The following is a 21,636-nucleotide window of genomic DNA, read 5'->3' as shown; positions in this document are numbered from 1 at the left end:
ATGACATTGTCAAAAGTGAAGAAGTTATTGTCGATGATAAGTTTTAATATTATGATAAAGTCTTGTATCTCTAGTTTGCTTAAGTGGCTGTTTTTGTTTAAATTGTTTATAATTATCGGAATTAATTTTGATACTTGTATGCTTGGGTATATGTTTACAATATCGAAAGAGTGGATGGAGTGATCCGGTTGCAAATTGAACTTGTTTAGTTTTTCTACAAGGGCGTGTTAGATAGATTTACAACAGCTGGATGAAACTGCGTACGATCGAACGTGTTACTATTGGAGTTTCTAGTTTGTTGGTTATGTAGTTGGCAGTTTTTTAGCTTGTTGAGTTTATTCTCCAAATTTGACTGTTTTTTGGCTAGTTCGTAGAATAATTTGTTCTCTACTTCTTGACAGAATAGTGTCCATTGTGCGTTTGGAAGTAGTTTAGTCGCTGTGAAGTGAGTGTCGTATAATTTCTGATTCAAAAAAGATTTCTTCCTGTACAAGAATTTAATTTTGTCTCTTAACCATATTTTGTTTGTTTTGTTTTGAGTTTTGATGGTTTGAGGTGAAGCAAACTAGAGATACAAGACTTTATTACAATATTAAAACTTATCATCGACAATAACTTCTTCACTTTTGACAATGTCATATATCAACAAAATGGTTTGGCAATGGGGTCACCGGCCTCAGGTATCTTAGCAGAAATATACCTGGACTTCCTCGAATACACCAAAATTGACAACGAATTCGAAAACATTCTCTTTTGGGCCAGATATGTCGACGATGTCTTTGTAATCATGAATGAGAAATCAATTAACGCACCCACCACCCTCTTAAGACTCAACAATATTGATCCTCATATCAAATTCAACTAGAATCCGAATCAAATCAAAAAATCAACTTTCTAGATTTAACCATCACTAGAAACTCAGATTCTTTCAGTTATAAAATTTTCAGAAAACCCACTCAAACAGCCTCCACCATTCGCCAAGATTCAGTGCACCCCCAGTCCCACAAACGAGCCACATACAACAGCCTAGTTCACCGAGCCTTCAGCATACCTATGTCCAATAAAGATCTAAAAAACGAACTCAACACAATCCGCGGAATCGCAAAATTCAACGGCTTCAGCAATCATTTTATAGAAAGGATAATCAATAAACACAAACATCGCCCAAAAACTACTCTCAAAAAAGAAATAACCAAACCTCTAACATTTTCCACCTTCACGTTCAACAATGATATCTACAAGTTAACCAACATCTTTATATATGTCATTTCAATACAAGAACTTACTGATTTCCATGATTATAATTTTTACAACACCCCATTTATACTTTATTCTTTGTTAAAAACCTCTTAGTATGTATATTCCTTGTATTATTAACTATTACCATAATAACATCTCATTTCACTTGTTATTCTTTAAAATAACATTTTCTTAGGATTTCGCCAAAAGTGATCTTTGCTCCAATACGGCTGATGATGACCCCTAGATGGGTCGAAACTAGTACCGTGTAATTTATAATTTTGTGAATATATTTTAGTATTGAAAAGGTGGAAACGTTTACGTTGTTATTATTATTACTTATATATTATTCTCAGTTCAATACGGACCAAAAACATGAAATTCTTAACCATTAAAGAAAAAAAATAGTTGCCATGACTTATGACTCGACCCTCGCATATTTTGTATATTTTCAGAATTCACCTGGTTTTATTCTTTGGAGGAAATGATTGAGCATGTGCTCCTCAAGTAAATTCAATGCGACTTGTACGTAAAGTGTGGTGCAAAGTTAATATCTTTTCATACGCACCATCACCAATAAATTTGTATGCTTAATATAATTTAGCTCTATAATTTCATCCATCTTGACATCTGTGGATTATTTCTGCAACACTGATAATTAGATACAGAGTGATCGCTGTAGTATAAGTTAATGTGACATTCCACAGCATGGAGTCTTTTCAATTTTCAATTAATATGTTTTATGATCCTAACAATGTAATCCTGTATTCCTATTCACAGTAAATAACATAAACCAAGGTATTTAAGGTGCCCACAACTGACTGAAAAATACAACAATAACGGAAGTCCCACTTAAGAATTATGTATACTTAGCTTATGTTTGTATGTGCAGAAATTTCAGAACAGGAATAGAAGCATCCAGAGAGAATCAATATCTTTATCGGGGACGGTGACAATGAACAAGAAAAATCATATTTCAAAAAAGAAAAATTTAGTGCTTGAAGATTTTGTTACAACATGCAGTGCATCTATAAATTTTTTATGGATAATCATGAGAACATTTCAAAATATGTGGTATATGGCACTGTTTAAAAGTAACAGAGTAAAAAACAGACTGGCCATTAATTGCAACAGACTGCTGAGTGAATCACAGAATAATTACCTAAGATATAAACAAACTAGAATTAAATTATGCACCTAATAGCTTCAATTAGTCAAAGATCTATTATGTAATAAACAGTTTCAATTAGTTTGAGATTTGTCACTGAAAATTTGAATGATAAGTGGTTATCTGAATCGAACATACAGTGCTGAATGATGCTGTGCTTCAACATCTTATAGGCATTTTACTACATCTGCAATTTAATCACCCTCTATGTAGAAACAAAGCTCATGTTCAACAGTTTTACATCAGACCTAGTTTCAGCATTAAAGAAAATTTCAGTATTTCGTGATCTTACAACTAGAAAGGACAATCTCGGTGCTTACTTGTCTCCTCCTGCCCCCAATGAACTTGCAAATATAACTGACCAGCTTACTTAACCCAACAGAAAAACAAAATGCTGGTAATTTCACAACTGAAAAAATCTCAAGAGCATAAATTTTTCAATATTTACAATCTGTGTAATTAAATTATGGTTCTCTTTTCAAAAGAAAAGAAAAAGGAAAGCATTTATAGAAGTGGAGGTACAATGTGCTATAGCGGAGGCTTGCAGTGCTGTCTCAAAGGCACACTATTCGTCAGCATCTTGGAGAGGTATGGCATTCCAACTAATGAGCCTGCTATCACAGTGGGGTAAAATGCTTGAAAAAGCCTAAATAGCTTGAATACTTTCAAAATAAAAATTGTTGCTTACAACTTTTACAGATGTTCTATTAAACAAAGAACAATAGTGAATATGAATCCATCAGGAAAATGCAATATCTTCTATGGATGTGTGCTTATTCTTCACGTATTTGTTGTTTAAGGTGTTATTATATCACTTCAGAATTGAACTTCCTGTCATTTATTTTTGAAAAAGAAATATCTTCACAGCGCAGCACCAATATGTAAATTCACATCACTGAATGATCCTCATATATTTTACATGAATCGCTTTGCCGAGCTAATGTGAACATTATCAACACACACACACACTCACTCACTCACTCACTCACTCACTCACTCACTCACATGTTAAATCAATAAAAACTTATAAATTACTTAAACTAAATTTTTGGTACAATTTTAATTTGCATTTCTAAGCCCATACATAATACTTTAATATTATAATTGATCGACTTATACTGTTAACAGGGGTCTTTTAGAATCACTCATGCTGCAGTTAACAATTACACACACACACCAGTAATAATCGTCAAATAAATTTCATTGAACTGCACATAAAATAACAAAAAATATATATTATACTGCTACTAAAACACAAGTCATATGTTCACAATTTAAAAACATGTGAAATGAAATTTACAATGAGAAAAATTTACATATTGAAGAGAGGTAACTGCCTCCTCAGATTATCACTTCATTCGGTTCGTCACTTTACATAAATATACAATATTTACAAAACATAGGCGGGTAAGATTGCATATTGCTCAATGCACGAGTCTTTGTAACAACTGCCACGTGCTCAGATGAGAAAACAACAGAATTAAACATCATATCTGTGTTTTACCATTCGTTATCTGAAATGGCTACACAAACATGCCATTCAGGAAAACGAGCAGAACTACCATGCTGGAAGGGGAGAAAAAAAAAATGTATGGGAGACACAACAGAAATGTACATCATACAGTATGACATAAATAAAACAAATATTTTTTGTCATCCTCATCGGTACAAAGTGAAAGTGTTTCACTCACACTGATAAAGATGTCATCATGAAAATGTGTTCTCTGTATTCTATGAATTCTTACAGTGGCTTCACTTTGGAAAGTTACTCTTCCATTCTAATTTAATCTTTCATAGCTTCATAAAATTTTTCTTATTCTCTTTTATTTCATGGACAAAAATGGACTTGATACACAGATTTAACTAGAAAGAGTGAGGGGTTGAGATTTAAGTATGTGAAAATAGATTTTCAAAGCAGATATTACGTGGAAAATTATGCATAAGAAGCAAAATAAAAATCTGACACGTGCGAGTCCTTACAAAGTTTTGAGCAATAAAGTAACACATTATCTAATTGAGGTACTTGCGGCAGCGCCGAGAACCGCAAGTACAAGGAATCTTAACATCTTCAAACGGGAATTTGTAGTCGTATGTAAGCTCTTCTCCTTGAGGAATGCGACGAAGAGCAAAGATCAAGATGTGTTTCTTCCCCAAGATATCCACAACTCGAGAATAACAATTTGGCTGTAACAAATGAAATATATATAATTCAAATAGTTTTACTAGCATTAATATATACAATATTTTCATTGATACATTATCCTGAAATTAATTTCATTTCTATGATTGAAAATGTGTATGAAACACCAGATGCACACTGCTAGCTATGCTTCAGATACTGCCGCACAAGGTCCTAATTGTTCTGCAATGGATTGAGACTTCCATCTATTCAAAACACCACGTGCAGTGTGTATTTACAATCTTAGAGGATATTCAATTGACATGTTCATATTAGTCCACACAATTGCATTACTTAATCCTTGCAAGCCATATCAACATTATTAGGACTCTGATGGAAGACATATCTGTACTTTCTGTACTAAGAGTTAAATTCTACCCAATGACACATGTCAACTAGTTAAAGCAGTGCATAATTGATCCACAACATAGATTGTAATACCTACAGAATTTACTAGAGAAAATCACTTGTATACTATTTGTACTTCGACATTTTAGCATAATTTATTGTAATTACTTTAGGTACTTTTATTGCTACATAACAACATTTTAACATCTGTAACATACCCAGAACCATAGCGCTTGGTCCAATTCAACTACTCATCACGGCACATACTATAATTGTTCATACAATTCATATCATTAGTTTTATGCTGTTCATTAATAGAACACGTACCGAGCTCGATAGCTGCAGTTGCTTAAGTGCGGCCAGTATCCAGTATTTGGGAGATAGTAGGTTCGAACCCCACTGTCGGCAGCTCTGAAAATGGTTTTCCGTGGTTTTCCATTTTCAAACCAGGCAAATGCTGGGGCTGTACCTTAATTAAGGCCACGGCTGCTTCAATAATAATAATAATAATAATAATAATAATAATAATAATAATAATAATAATAATAATGCTATTTGCTTTACGTCCCACTAACTACGTTTACAGTCTTCGGAGATGCCGAGGTGCTGGAATTTAGTCCCGCAGGAGTTCTTTTACGTGCCAGTAAATCTACAGACACGAGGCTGTCATATTTGAGCACCTTCAAATACCACCGGACTGAGCCAGGATTGAACCTACCAAGTTGGGGTTAGAAGGCCAGCGCCTTAACCGTCTGAGCCACTCAGCCCGACCACGGCCCTTTCCTGTCTCATCGTCGCCATAAGACCTATCTGTATCGGTGCGACGTAAAGCAACTAGCAAAATAGAATACGTATTGTTTTAGGATATTTTGACTAGAATGTGTATTTATTTGATTATGGCTGATGATGACTCCGAGTAGGGTCGAAACTAGTTCCAAGCAACTAAATGCAATGTAAATATATGCATTGCAAAAAGAATGTATTGAATAAGTGGAAATTTTTTATAAGAATAAATTATATCTAAAGAAATCTCTTGCAGAAAGAAAGGGATCAGGAGAAAAATAAACCGGATCTTACTACAGACGAGGCAAAGATCAGAAATCTCGAACAATTATACCAAAACAAGAAACTGGATGTTAACAGTTACAGAAGAAAAGATCAAGGCATGGAATATATTCACTCAGAAACTGGAGGAAGACAGCAGAGGCAATAAGAAACTACTGTATAGTGTTATCAGAGGTAAAAGGAAACCAATGAATACCATAAAGGCACTTGAAGATGAAAATGGAAATCTGGTTAGGACAGAAAGTGACATGAAAGGAGTCTTGAAGAACCATTTCAACTACCTACTATTTCTCCTGTCACACTTTCATTCCATTTTTGTCCCTCCATCCCTTCTCTTGAACATGAAGGTAAATACCTTGTTGAATTTTATCTTTGGGTACAGTTTTTGTCTTAAAAATCACCATTGGAGCCAGTTTTGTACCATCTGCACAGGAAGATAACACAACAGTGTAATGTGACTTCTCATGGCCAGATGTTTTTATTGTGATGATCATAGCTCCTTTAATAGCAACAGTTCTGTTTGATGGAACATCAAAGTTAGAGGCACTTTGTCCATATTACCAACTTGATCCTGTTTCAACCGAGTTTGTGTTTGTGCATCAATCAAATTTTTGAAATTCCGCTAGTTTGGATTCATATTTTGTTGGCATATTTTGCAAAATCCTAGTGCCAGTGCATCAGTAGTCCATGTCTTTTCATACACCGGTAACACTAAGCAGGCGGAAACAGGAAACATTCCTTTGTTCCTGACCATTTTTCAGCATGCGTCCTAAAAAAGTGTTAATTTTTTTCCCAGGTTCAACAAGTGCTTTTCGTGTTTTTGCCATTCTCGTATCATTTTTCTCAGTTGGTAGAAATCCAAATTGTCTTTTTGCTGCCCTATTACCATCTAATTTTGCATATTCCAGAACTCTTTTTAAATGCTATATTCTGGTTCGTGGTGTGAGTTACTGTAGTCATGTCGTAGTTCGTGAACCATGGACAACAGCTGAGTGGCCTAGTAAGTCATTCTGTGAGTTGGGATACCAATTGTTATGGAATGGGAGTGGGCATCTCGGACATATTCTGTGTCATGGCCCTCCTTGTGCTGGGGCAGCAAGGACTTTACAATCCAAGGGTGATCCCTAACCCATCAGAGGAGAGATCCTCATTGGGACTATGTGTAATTAAGGGTAGCATCCTGCTTCACAGAATTTTTACCAAGCACGCTCAAAAAGTTTTTTTTTTGTTTTTGCTAGGGGCTTTACGTCGCACCGACACAGATAGGTCTTATGGCAACGATGGGATAGGAAAGACCTAGGAGTTGGAAGGAAGCGGCCGTGGCCTTAATTAAGGTACAGCCCCAACATTTGCCTGGTGTGAAAATGGGAAACCACGGAAAACCATTTTCAGGGCTGCTGATAGTGGGATTCGAACCTACTATCTCCCGGATGCAAGCTCACAGCCGCACGCCTCTACGCGCACGGCCAACTCGCCCGGTCCAAAAACTTTTAAGCAAGCCTCGGACGTATGGGAGTAAGAGAGTCTCACTCCCATTTGACAGCCGAGGAACTCCTTGGAAACAACTTGGTGAATGAAATGGAAATCGATGGGAAGTTATCAATATTAACGGGGCTTCTGGAAGAAAGTAGAACTAGCTGAGTCAGCAAAGAGGCTGCATCTGGATGTGTTAGAAGTTAATGATGTCTGGGTAAGGGGAGATAACAAGAAAGAGATAGGAGATTATAAAGTGTACTTGAGAGGGGTTAAAAGGGGAAGGAGAGAGTGTGGGGTAGGAATGTTCATCAGGAATACTGTTGCATGCAACATATTTTCTGTTTGGCATATAAATGAGTAAATAATGTGGGTAGATGTGGCAGATGGAGGAATTAGGATGAGAATTGTCTCAGTGTATTTACCATGTGAGGGTTCAGATGAGGATGTTGAGAAATCTTATGAAGCATTGAGTGACATTGTAGTCAGGGTCTACAGCAAGGATAGGATAGTGCTAATGGGCTATTTCAGCGCGAGAGTTGGAAATAGAACTGAACGATATACAAGGGTGATTGGTAAATGTGGGGAAGATATGGAAGCTAATAGGAATGGGAAACATTTGCTGGTCTTCTGGTCTACAGGATTACCAGTTACAAATGCATTCTTCAAGCATAAGGCTATTCACCGCTAGGCAAGTAAGCATATCTAGGCCTAAGACAGAGAAAGTGAAATCTGTCTGCAAACTAATAAGAGTAGAAAATCTCCAGGACAAGGAAATTATACAGGAGTACATGGATATAATTAGTGAAAAGTTCTAAACAGTGCAACATATTCTGACTCATGACCCTCCTTGTACTGAGGCAGCTAGGACTATACAATCCAAGGGTGATCCCTAACCCATTAGAGAAGAGATCAGCTTGTAAAAGTGAAAATAAGGCGTATCAGAAATGGCTCCAAACAGGGTCTGATGCAGACAGGATCTTGTATGTAGACGAAAGAAAATGAGTGAAACCATAATTGTTGAATCCAAGAAGAAGTCTTGGGAAGATTTTGATAATAACCTGGAAAGCCTAGGATAAGCAGCAGGGAAACCTGTCTGGACAGTAATAAAGAATCTTAGGAAGGGAGGGAAAAGGAAAATGAATAGTGTTTTGAGGTGAACTCGTTACAGATCCCACGGAATCACTGGACAGGTGGAAGGAATATTTTGAAAATCTTCTCGCCGTAGGCTAAATGGAAATCTTCCTGGTGACGTCGCAAACAACTGAACTCATAGGGAGGAGGGCAATGATGTTGATGAAACTATGCTTGAAGAAGTGGAAAGGGCGGTAAATAAACTCCATTGTCATAAAGCAGCAGGACTAGATGAAATTACACCTGAAATGGTGAAATATAGTGGGAAGGCAGGGATGAAATAGCTTTGTAGTAATAAGATTAGCATGGAGTGTTAGTAAGATACCTTCTGTGGAAGCTGGAACTGAAGTTGTTAAAGGTGAAAGGGTAAAGGATACACTGTAAAAGGTTCGCTGATGATATTATAAAAAGTTATTATATTAATAAAACCACCTTTCCAATACACAATAGTCCTTTATATTTAGGATAAAACCATTTAATTACAAGTAGGACATGTTTTGCTCAATCTTAGTGAGCATCATCAGCTATAGATAACATAATCCATGGTGGGTCAGGGTCCTGATCCTGGTATATATAACGAAAAAACGTCTAATATACATTGATAAAATACGAATTTTAACAATTTAAAAATAATCAATAAGATTATATTATGTCTATTAAAACAAATATTGATCATTAAAATTGCTTAAAATGTAAGTGGAATGAATGACATGAAATGTTACTATAGTATGTAGTGATTAAATGTTCGTATAAATCAATGACCACAATAATCTTCGCTCGATTGCATTAGACTGTTTATGATTAAAAACAGTTATTCACATAAGGGTGAGGAATGCTAAAATCACATATATTGGTTGAAAAACAAACTGCACTGATGATAAAACGTCATCTGGATCGGCGTAAATAACCTTATGGGACTTCCTCGTGTTGTGTTTCAAACATTATTATATTTTGTGTAGTAGTGTGTTAATACTGGGCTGGCCCAACCCCAATAAGTCTGATGACCTCATTACCAGTATTGCCGAGGCTGAATCTAGTATTTTAAAACTCCCTACTGAACATTGAAATGACGTGAAATACTAAGTTAGTTAAAGAATTGAAATCCAAGTCAATATCAAACTTTAACAAACAGATAACCGGAATCAAGAGTAAAATAAAAAAAAATCGTCGCCATAAGACCTATCTGTGTCGGTGCGACGTAAAGCCCCTATCAAAAAAAAAAAAAATAAATAACAATATCATAGTTACAAAAGCGGACAAAGGTCCCACAACGGTACTAATGAATAAAGAAGAATACATTAGCAAAACCAAAGGTTTCTTTTCTGCTGAAACTTATAATATAGTGGAAAAAGACCCCAAATTAAAAATGCAACGAGATCTTAAGAACCTGTTAAAAAAGTCTTCTTTTCTTTAACAAGAGTACGAACAACAGAAACTTACCATAATGAACTCTAAGTTACCCACAGCCAGAGCTCTACCAAAAATATATAAACAAGGGATACCAATGCGCCCCATTATAAATTGTAGAAATAGTCCCACATATAACGTTTCAAAATTTTTGCATCGTTTCCTATACAAGCATTATAAATTCAATAACAAAGCCTACATAAAGAATTCTGTCGACTTCTGCAACAAATTGTCCACATTCAAGCTAACAGAATCATGTTATGGTATCATATGATATCACTAACATGTATTCAAACATACCCGTAAATGACACAATTAACACTGTAAAATCTAACCTTATGAAACATAACAATCTAAGCAGATATGAAATAGACGATTTTATTAATTTATTGAAATTCGTACTTAACAATAACTATTTCACATTCAATAATAAAATATATCATCAAAAAGGATTAGCAATGGGCGACCCAATTTCTGGCATTCTTGCAAACATCTTTATGGACGATATGGAAACTAAATCAATAATTAATAAAATTAACGGCATAAATCTCTGGCTAAGATTTGTGGACGATACGTTCGCGATCATAGATAAACAATTGAATAATAGTGACAACGTACTCAGGCTCCTTAACAACCTTAACCACAGTATTCAGTTTACTAAAGAGGACGAGGTCAACAACTCCTTAAATGTTTTAGACTTAACTTTGACTAGAGATAAAGATAAGTTCATTTACCAAATTTACAGGAAACCATCTGCCGCTCCCTATAACAATAAAAAGCGAAACCTCGCACCCCCACTCCCATAAGCAGGCTACATTTTACAGCCTGTTTCACAGGGCCATGAACATTCCTCTTTCTAATCGAGAAAAAGAACTACGTTTCATCAAAGAATTAGCCATGATGAATGGTTTTAAACCTGATATGATCACCAGAATCATAGGTGTACAACTACATTAGTTCCCGAAAAAACCAAAAAAACAAATTTTGCTATTTTTACTTTTACCAACCCAGCTATTCACAATGTCACTAAACAATTTAAAAAGCATAATATTAACATTGCATACCGGACCCGCAACACCAACCGTAATATTCTTTTCAATTCCAACTCCGTTAATACAATTTATGCCAGATTCTCAAACTCGGGAATATATAGACTCAGATGCACACAGTGCAATTTTTCTTATATAGGGCAAACTGGTCGTAGCTTTAGAATAAGGTATTTAGAACATTATAATGCCTTGAAACACAAAAAGCATTCCGCCATGAGTATTCATATGAGGGACACAGGGCATAATTTCAGTACTATTGATCAAGATATGCAAATACTCAAATACGTAAATAAAAGCAGTCTAATGACCGGGTATGAAAATGCTTACATTTCCTTGGACCAGTACTTTAATAAAAATAGTAATTTAAATTGAGCAAATCCCCAATCTAATAGCTAACTTTGGAATTAATGCTAAAAATTTCATGAAGATTTTCCATTATAAACATGCTTTCAATTCTCCTGTACAATAGTAACAACAGCAACAGTAGCCACACCTACGACGCCTCCTAGCACTGCATCCCCTCCATTGGCCGACAACTCGCGTAACGTCCTCCCTCCCTTCCCCTTCCCACTATATTCCCCGTCTCTATGATCGCATTCGTACAACACACGTAGCAGCAAGTCAGTGACCATCAAACCTCAGTAAACAACCAAGGGACTAATCTCCCCTTAATTAACACATGGGTAAGCACCTTCTGTTATTATTTCCTTACAGTAGTACAGCCTTTAAATTCCAGCACTTGCATCCGGGAGATAGTAGGTTCGAATCCCACTATCAGCAGCCCTGAAAATGGTTTTCCATGGTTTCCCATTTTCACACCAGGCAAATGCTGGGGCTGTACCTTAATTAAGGCCACGGCAGCTTCCTTCCAACTCCTAAGCCTTTCCTATCCCACCGTCGCCATAAGACCTATCTGTGTCGGTGCGACGTAAAGCCCCTAGCAAAAAAAAAAAAAAAAAAAAAAAAAAAATTCCAGCAACTGACACACATACTATTCTTCCTTTTTCTTTTTTTACAGGATACACCTGATTTATATTATTTCACCTATGAGATCAGTAGTTCTCCATTTGAAGCCCAATATTAACACACTACTACACAAAATATAATAATGTTTGAAACACAACACGAGGAAGTCCCATAAGGTTATTTACGCCGATCCAGATGACGTTTTATCATCAGTGCAGTTTGTTTTTCAACCAATATATGTGATTTTAGCATTCCTTATAATGTTTATTTTAAAAAACATCATCATAGTTCATTACGAGCTCACCCTTATGTGAATAACTGTTTTTAATCATAAACAGTCTAATGCAATCGAGTGAAGATTATTATGGTCATTGATTTATACGAACATTTAAACACTACATACTATAGTAACATTTCATGTCATTCATTCCACTTACATTTTACGCAATTTTAATGATCAATATTTGTTTTAATAGACATAATATAATCTTATTGATTATTTTTAAATTGTTAAAATTTGTACTTTATCAATGTATATTAGACGTTTTTTCGTTATATATACCAGGATCAGGGCCCTGACCCACCATGGATTATGTTATCTATCAATCAATCAATCAATACTGATCTGCATTTAGGGCAGTCGCCCAGGTGGCAGATTCCCTATCTGTTGCTTTCCTAGCCTTTTCCGAAATAGCTGATGATGCTCACTAAGATTGAGCAAAACATGTCCTACTTGTAATTAAATGGTTTTATCCTAAACATAAAGGACTATTGTGTATTGGAAAGGTGGTTTTATTAATATAATAACTTCTTATTCTGAAATCCAATACAGTTTTATAATGAGATTTATAACTTGTGATGATATTATAGTCGTGGCAGAGTCAGTAAAGGATATGGATAGAAGGTTAAAAATATTATCAATAGCCCTGAACAAATCAAAATTGAAAATAAACATTAGGGAAACAATTAGGGAAAATAATACAGTAAAACCTTGTTGATTCAAATACAGTACTGTTAATTCAAAATAATGTGTGATTTGATGTCCCCGGAATGCAAGATACCTTTTTACATGTCTGTTGATAATCCACAACTTGTTTCCATTCATTCGACCGGGTCAGGAACGAAATGAATGAAGCCCCCATCTAGCGGCGAGGATAGAAAATGTGCCAGCTGCCGAAGCCTGTCGCAGTCCTCTGGGGCAATGATAAATGACTGTCAGATGAAATGAAATGTTAATTGAGAGTGTTACTGGAATGAAAGATGACAGGGAAAACCGGAGTACCCGGAGAAAAACCTGTCCCGCTTCCGCTTTGTCCAGCACAAGTCTCGCATGGAGTGACTGGGATTTGAACCACGGTATCCAGCGGTGAGAGGCCGGTGTGCTGCCGCCTGAGCAATGGAGGCTTCTTACATGTCTATTGAAATTCTTAATTCGAAGTGTTGTGCCGGTCTCGTAAGTTAAAACTGGTGTTTGATAATTTGAAATTATCAATCAACTCCTATTTTGTCATGTAATAAGCATTGTAATTATGACCCCTATCATCATTTATTGATACAAATTGTTTGATTGTCACTGCCACAAGCAGAGTTTCCTTTGTTTTAGTCAGTTCTATACTGTAATCGGCCGCTTCAGTGCAGACTATTTCTGAAATGCAAGTAAAAGTAATCTGCGAGTTAAGTTCGTGTCTGCTTGTTTTATATGGCACATTGCAGAAATTAAAATCGTGCAGGGTGTTTCAAGAACATACAAGCGTTTTACATGCATTTAACTTACAGGTTATCCAAAAATGCCTGGATGACAGGCAAATTATTTGAAGATTGGGTGTTTTTTTTGAAAGGAAAATGGCTTGGCAAAATAGAAAGAGTAGACTAGTGTGCTGCAACCTGCCGTTAAGCACAACCTAACTTTAAACTATGTGCACCTTTTGTATCTGCCCGCAAAGAGGGCCAGCTATATCTAGCACCTTGATCAAGGTGTCATTTCTGTTTTTAAACGCAGGTACAGGAAAGGTCTGGTGCGGTACCTTCTGTAAGAAATCTCAAGAAGTATTCCATGAACAGAAATAAGAAACCGGTATACTATATTATGGACGCTATTCGCAGAATTACTGTCATATGGGATGCTATTTTTTCTTCAGTTATCAGGAACCTTTTTTATAAAATGTGGGCTTAGCCCCAGAAATGCACACGATTGAGTGTAACATGATGATGATGATGAATGGGAGCAACTGAAAGAAAAATCAATGGTTGAACTGGATTTACAAGGGTATTTCAAATTGGACAAAGAGAGCTAGAAACGTTAATAGATTCCGACTAACCTGAGGATCAGCTAATGCCAGAAATTACTGCTGGAGAAAATGAACAAGACAGAACAGAAGACATGTCAGCTCTGCCACCAAAGAAAGAAGGTCTTGTCCACTTATCTCTGCTAGACTCTCTTGCGAAGAGCTAGTGATGCTGGCGATAGAGTAATTAAAGCAGTGGACCAAATTCAAAAGTTTGTAGGAAGTATGTACAGAAGGAAATTGACACAGCCTCTCCTTGGTGACTTTTTTAAAGGTCAGTAGGAAAGAGAATATAATATCCAATGACTGGAAGCAAGGGGTCATCATCTCATTGTTGAAAAAAGGTATTAGAAAGAAATGTACCAACTGCTGTCACATGGCCTCAAAATCTACGAATCCATCCGTGAGAGCAGGATTAGAAAATATGTTGAACCTACACTTGAGGAGGAACAACATGGATTTAGACCTCATGCACTTGAGGAGGAACAACATGGATTTAGACCTCATAGATTAACTATAGACCTCATTTTTGCCACCAGAATGCTCTATGAGAAGTATTGGGAGAAAGGTAAAACACTTATAACTGTTTTTCTGGATGTTTTTCTGGACATTGAGAAAGCATATGACCATGTACCACGCAGGCATATATGGGAATGTTTGAGACATAAGAATGTGCCCGATGACATCGTACGAGTACAATGATTATATGATGAAACCAAGTGTTGTGTCCAGGTCCAGGATGGAAGGTCAGGTTGGTTTGAAATGAAGAGTGGAGTCCAGCAAGGAAGTTGTCTGTCTTTCACCACTTCTCTTCATAATCATAATGGATGAAATTTTAAAAGCGGTTAAGAGAAAGGATCCAACAACTAATGCCCTGGATTTTGCTGATGATGTAATGTGAGACAGAAGAGGAAGTACAAACTAGACTAGATCTCTGGCATGAAGCTTTTACAACCTTAGGTCTCCAAATCAGCAAAACAAAGACAATTGGCTTGGTGATGAGTAGAAACTCTCCAACTGTTCATCTAAGAATTGGAGATGAGGAGATGGATATTGTAGACAACTTCCAGTATTAAGGTAGTGTTCTGTCATCAGACAATACCATACATCAAGAGATTAGTACCAGAATACAGAAAGCTTCCAAATTCTATCATGCTGTACGTCAAATACTTTGGGATGAAACATTTCCATTATTTTCCAAGATCAGCTTGTACAAAATATATCTAGTACCTATACTGACGTATGGCCTGGAAGCAGCAACACTTACTGGACCAACAAAGAGTCGTCTTTAGGCAACAGAAATGAAGTTCCTCTGTTCTTGTCTACAAAAACAAAAATGGATAACATAAGGAATGTGGATATCCGACAACAGCTTGGACTGGAAAGAAGCTTGCTGGAGATTCTAGAAGTGAAGAGATTGCAATGATATGGTCACATGAAAAGAATGAACCCTCACAGGACTCCTCGAACATACTTTGACCACAATGTTCCTGGGAAGAGACCAAGAGGAAGACCTCGTGATGTTTGGGAAAAACAGATAATTGAAGTTAGATGTGAACTGGTGTCGCATATACGAGCAGCATCTGCGGATGGATAGAACAAACTGGAGGAGGCTCGTACACAACCGCACCCGGCTTGCTGGAGTGAAGAAATGATGACGATGATGAGGCCGGACAGATTTAGTTTGCATATTGTGTGCCTTTATTACCAGTACAAAAAAAAAAGTGCTTTCCAAGTTTTATTTATTTTCCATTTTGTTGGTCACAGTGAACTTTTCTTTATTACATTGGTGCAATACTAGAAATTTTTACTGTCTTTTTGTAGATTGTTACATGCCCTGTTACAAAGTTAAGCAAGCAGCTGCCTGCTATCAATTACTGCCCACTCCTTGAGTGCTGAGTTTCGAGATCCACGGCCATGATTTGAACTGTGGTCACATGCCTATACCACCATAGCGTGGATGTGCCGATTCGGTCTAATAGGAATGTCTTTATTCTGGCTTCTTTCCTCACCTCCTCATTTCTTAACTTGTCAGTCTTGATGAATCTCTTTTTGAGAGGGTGCACGCTTCAATACCACAGGTCAATATTAGTATGAAATAGCTGTTAAACATCATCACCATAGGCAATTGTTTGCGATCTGTCAAAGATCCTATTGGTTTAAACTGCGCTGGAATATATATGATTCCTTGCTCCTGTGGATCGGTTTATGTAGGCCAAACATGTAGGAAAGTAGCAACAAGGGTTAAAGAACATCGCAGGCACTTACGTCTTTGCCAGCCAGAGTAGTCTGCTGTGGCAGAACATGCCATACATAATGACCATCAAATAAATTTTGATGCAACTTCTGTCATTTGTAAAGAGAAACATTTTATTCCCAGAATCATTCGTGAGGCGATAGAAATTGCTAAACGCCTGAATAATTTCAACAAAGGAGACGGCTATATACTGAGTAGATCATGGCTACCCTCCATAGTTAACTCGTCAACATCTTTCTCCGTGACTCTGGAGGCCCTGGAATGAACTACATTTCTAACAGGGTTTCTCTATCTTGAGTCTGGTTACTATGGAGTGACCGTAGCCATTTTGCTTTGTTGTTGCTCTGAAGACGATCCTGGTCGCAGGATTGAAATGCGTCAGCTGGTGTTTATTTATTATTACACGACCTAATATCCCCAAATAATTATCATAATATCATCAGTTTGGTCGGTTTTGGAATCATGTCATCCCATAAAAGTGTTTTTATTTAATGGTAGAATTCTGATCCCTTTTGCACTCTTGTTTGTAATTTCCTTCCTGACCAAATTATCACTGGAGATTACACTTCCAAGGTAAGGGAAACTATCCACACACTCTAGCTGGTGGTCTCCTGGTTTTACACTTGCTGGACGCCCTTCTCTGTTGACTGCCATTACCACTGTCTTGTTCTCGCTGATGTTGAGGTTATATTCCTGGAACTGGGATTTCCATACGTTGAGTCTGGTCTGTACTTCTTCTGTTTCACCCTAAATCATGATATCATCAACAAAGGCCACTGCATTCAATTCACCTAACTTTTCCTTCACGTTCTTCATTATATTGTCCATAACAGTAATGAACAGTAGTGGAGACAGTGCACTTCCTTGTTGGACTCCACTCCTGGTCTCAAACCATTATGATCAACCTTCCCCAATTTGTACACATTTGTACACAGCATTCAATTCACCTAACTTTTCCTTGATGTTCATTATATTGTCCATAACAGTAATGAACAGTAGTGGAGACAGTGCACTTCCTTGTTGGACTCCATCCTTGGTCTCAAACCATCATGATCAACCTTCCCCAATTTGTACACAGCTAGTACAGTCTTTGTACAACATCTGAATTTAACTTACTAGTCTTTCAGGCACATTTCTTTTCCTCAGGCACCCCCAGATCTTATCTCTTATAACACTATCGTAGGCCTTTTCTATATCCAGGAATACAATGACTAGGTTCTTGCCTTTCTCCCAATACTCCATCAGCATGAAGGTGCTAAAAATTAGATCTATTGTTGACCTGTTACTTCTGAATCCATATTGCTCCTTCCCTAACTGTGGTTCAATGATGGTTCTCAATCTTCTTTTTATGATCTTCTCTAGAATTTTTAGCCCATGAGACAGCAGGGTTAATCCTCTATAGTTGGCAGGTTTCCGTCTGCTGCCTTTCTTAAACGGGAATTATAACACCCTTGCTCCAATCTGCAGGTATTGTGTTGTCTGTCCATATGGCATTTAGTACTCCGTGCAGTCACTGTATACCCTGGATGCCTGCTGCCTTTATCATGTCTACATTCACTTCACCTGCACCTGAAGATTTTCCTTCAGGCATAGATTTTAAGGCTGTCTTGGTTTCTGTCCAGGTGATGGGAGGTTCCTCATTGTAGGCTTGGATTTCTGGTTCTGTATTTTGTTCATGAACTGGTCTATTACAGTACATTCCAAGGGGTTGGACCAGTTCAAATCTCAAACAACAGATACGACAAAGCAGAGAATAAAGGACTTGAACACTCAATCTGCAGTCATTCCAAACAGTCTTACAAGTTACCTCCAGCCAGTCAGTGGATGTCTCAATAACCAAACCATTCAAGGTGTTTCTATGCGCGAAGAGTGGACAAAATAGATGGCTGCACCTCATCATGATCTAAGGCCAGCAGGACAAATCAGTTGGTCACGGGAGTCAGCGAAAACAGAAATTGTCATCAAGTCATTTAAGAAATGCAGTAGAAGTAATGCCCTTGATGGTACTGAAGAAGATATACTGTTTGAAGAATCAAGAAATGAAAGTGAAATTTCAGAAAACAGTGTTATGAGTGACGAATGAAAGCGAGAATCTACTTGCGATCTGTTACAGTGTCAGTTAGCATTACCTGTCAGTAATTGCGTTTGTATACAAATTAAATCATTTCTTTAAAATTTTATTTGAAAATACAGTGAAATTATATTTTCCCTTAAATTTTAATCAAAATATCAGGGTGCGTCCTATGGTCCAAACAATGGTCTGGATGCAGCAAAAGAAGTCATGAGAGTATCAAGGTAATGGCCATGTGTTCTAGAAGATGTAGGAAAGGGATCATTTTATAATAAATACTTTTTTTAAATTGTGGAAGGAATCATCAGTGGAATTATTTCTTATGGGAAAATTTGCTTTGATATACAAGTGCTTTGGATTAAAAGCACGTTTACACAACAAATTACGCCCACATTCCAAGGCTTTACGGTACATGAAATGATCCACCTGATCCATTCTCGTAGTTGGGCCGATAACCTTAGATATTAGGACCCTTTAAACAACAAGCATCATCACCATCATCATCATCATCATCATCATCATAGTTTCTTCCCAACTGACATCACTTTAGTCGGGGAAATGCTCATTTTCATATTACACTAGCTGCAATTCTCTTCTAGCAACAGGACATTAGAATGGAGGCTTTCAGCACTGTCTTCTGTTAAAACCAAGTCATCAGCATAAGCCAAACTGCTTACTACATTTCTACTCAATTGAATTCCACTCTATCATTTTATACCCTTCATTAAATGAAAATCCAGTCTGTTTCCAGTCATTCGACCGGGTCAGGAATGGAATTAATGAAGCCCCATTTAGCGGCGAGGATAGAAATTGTGCCGGCTACCGAAGCTTGTCGTACTCCACTGGGGCAATGATTAATGAATGACAGATGAAATGAGATGATATTGGAGAATGTTGCTGGAATGAAATACGACAGAGAAAAATGGTGTACCCGGAGAAAAACCTGTCCCACCTCTGATTTGTCCAGCACAAATCTCACATGGAGTGACCAGGATTTGAACCATGGAACCCAGCGGTGAGGGGCCGGTGCACTGCCGCCTGAGCCACAAAGGCTCTCCATACTCTTCAATAAATGATCCATGTATACTATGAACAACAGAGAAGAAGATGATAGCCTTGTCTTACATCAATAACTATTTTGAACCAAGAACTCATTTACCATCAATTTCCACTGTGGTCCAATTGTCAACATAATGCTTTTGATTGCCTAAAATAATCTACCTCTGATTCCATAGTCTCTCAGTATGGCTAACATCTTGTCCTCTGGTACTCTCTGAACAAAGCAGATGCATAACTGTCTATTCTCCTTGTAGCACTTTTCAGTTACTTTGCACATACTTAAAATCTGCTCTTGATACTCTCTGATCTGAAACCACAATGGTTTTCATCCATTTACTATACTTGAACACATTCTCCTTTCTAAAATGCCCGTTAGCACTCTGCCAGGTATACTAATCATGATATAGTTGTTACTATCTCTCTTGTTCCCTTGCTTATACACAATTGCAATTAATGCTTTAGTCCAATTAGATGGCAGCTTAATCATATTCTATGTCAATCCTATTACAAGGGACCCCTAACTTTTTACGAGTCATTTACATTGAACCAGTTGACGTTTTTCTGGTCAATGAATAAGTGATCATTGAATAATGATTTTTACTGAAATTAGAGGCATGAAATAACGTGACATTATTGCTTTTATGCAAAATATAACCAGTCGTCGATTCCGCTCCAATTAACAGGTGAAGGAAGCAGTGCATACGAGGCTTGCTGAGCAACAAAAACCTTTTTTGCAGACGGTATCAGAAAGCTTGAGAAACGGAGGACCATGTGCATTAAAAAGCACGGTGACTATGTTGAAAAATTATATCAATAAAAAGTGTGTACTCTTTTTGTAATAAATTACAAAAATTGATTGCAAGATACTTATTGACTTGCCCTTGTACATCGAAGAATTCAAAAGAGTGAAGAAGATAGTCCTGCTATCCAATGTGTATACAATATGACCCCAGAAACTTACAGAATGATTCTGAATCAGGTGACTTTTGTTATTGAGGACTGCAAAGACAACGAGCTGTTGGCTGAATTACGGGAGAGTTTTAAAGTATCCTTTCATTCACTGACTGTACAGAATTCCCTTCTGCATGAGTCAACCCTGGAAAATTTTATTCTTGTTAGCTGGTTCAAACAGGCGGGAACAAAAATCTGTCACAAAACTGATTCAGAAGGTGTATTTATTTGTTATGTGGGCAAATTACTTGAGTTCAGGCTAGTTACATCTAGCTGCCTTGACATCACCTCGGAGAATTATAGAAAAAGGCTACCTTTCTTCTGATATTTATTTGAGACAGCATTCAAGGAGGGTTATTTTGCTCTCAAGAATCTTGCTGTTGAAAATTTACAGGATGGTACAGTGATCTCTGCTAATGCTCCTAGGACTACATACTGGGTATCCCATCTTCAGTGAGAACTGAATGAAAATGCTGTGCATACCTGTTTCTAACACTGATAATGAAATACTGTTTTCAACATAAGGATATGTGGTAGTGACAAATTTAAAAATCAATCTTAAAACTGAAAATGCAGAACTCATGGTTGCTTTATCTGTGAACCCGTGATGAATGTAGGGTGTTAATAATTTCATGAGAATTTGTAGGATACTACAGCTCATGAAAGTCACTGAAGTGTAGTTAACAGTATTTTCTCATTCAAGTTTAAAACATATTCTATGCACTAACATTTCTTTCTCCTTCATAATTAACTTTTAAGGATGGGCTACTGAGTCGATAACCATCTTTGCCAGTGTATGCTACTGAAGATAACAATTTTTGCTTATCTATCAGTTCACAAAAGTGTAGTACTCATCTCCCCATTTTCTTGGTAACATTCATTTTATTTAAATAGTGAGCCTTTACGATGACATTTCCATATCAATCAATAAATAGTTGTTGTCTGTTTGCAAAATAACATGTAATGGGATTTTATTTACTGCTGT

At 36.9% G+C, this 21,636-nt stretch overlaps 1 protein-coding gene across 1 annotated transcript in view; it reads right to left on the bottom strand.

Annotated features, from left to right (window-relative positions):
- Nucleotides 1-2,931: 2,931 nt before the first annotated feature.
- trx (trithorax) overlaps nt 2,932-21,636 on the bottom strand; it is a 261,612-nt gene continuing 242,907 nt past the window's right edge. Inside the window, exon 15 of the mRNA XM_067138870.2 lies at nt 2,932-4,591. Coding sequence (XP_066994971.2) covers nt 4,418-4,591 — 174 coding nt within the window. The 3' untranslated portion in view covers nt 2,932-4,417. The remainder of the gene's footprint in view (nt 4,592-21,636) is intronic.

The sequence above is a fragment of the Anabrus simplex genome, chromosome 1 (genome assembly GCF_040414725.1).
Source record: "Anabrus simplex isolate iqAnaSimp1 chromosome 1, ASM4041472v1, whole genome shotgun sequence".
NCBI lineage: Eukaryota > Metazoa > Arthropoda > Insecta > Orthoptera > Tettigoniidae > Anabrus > Anabrus simplex.
The sequence above is the reverse complement of the archived record's forward strand: the minus strand, read 5'-3'. Positions and strand labels throughout refer to the sequence as shown.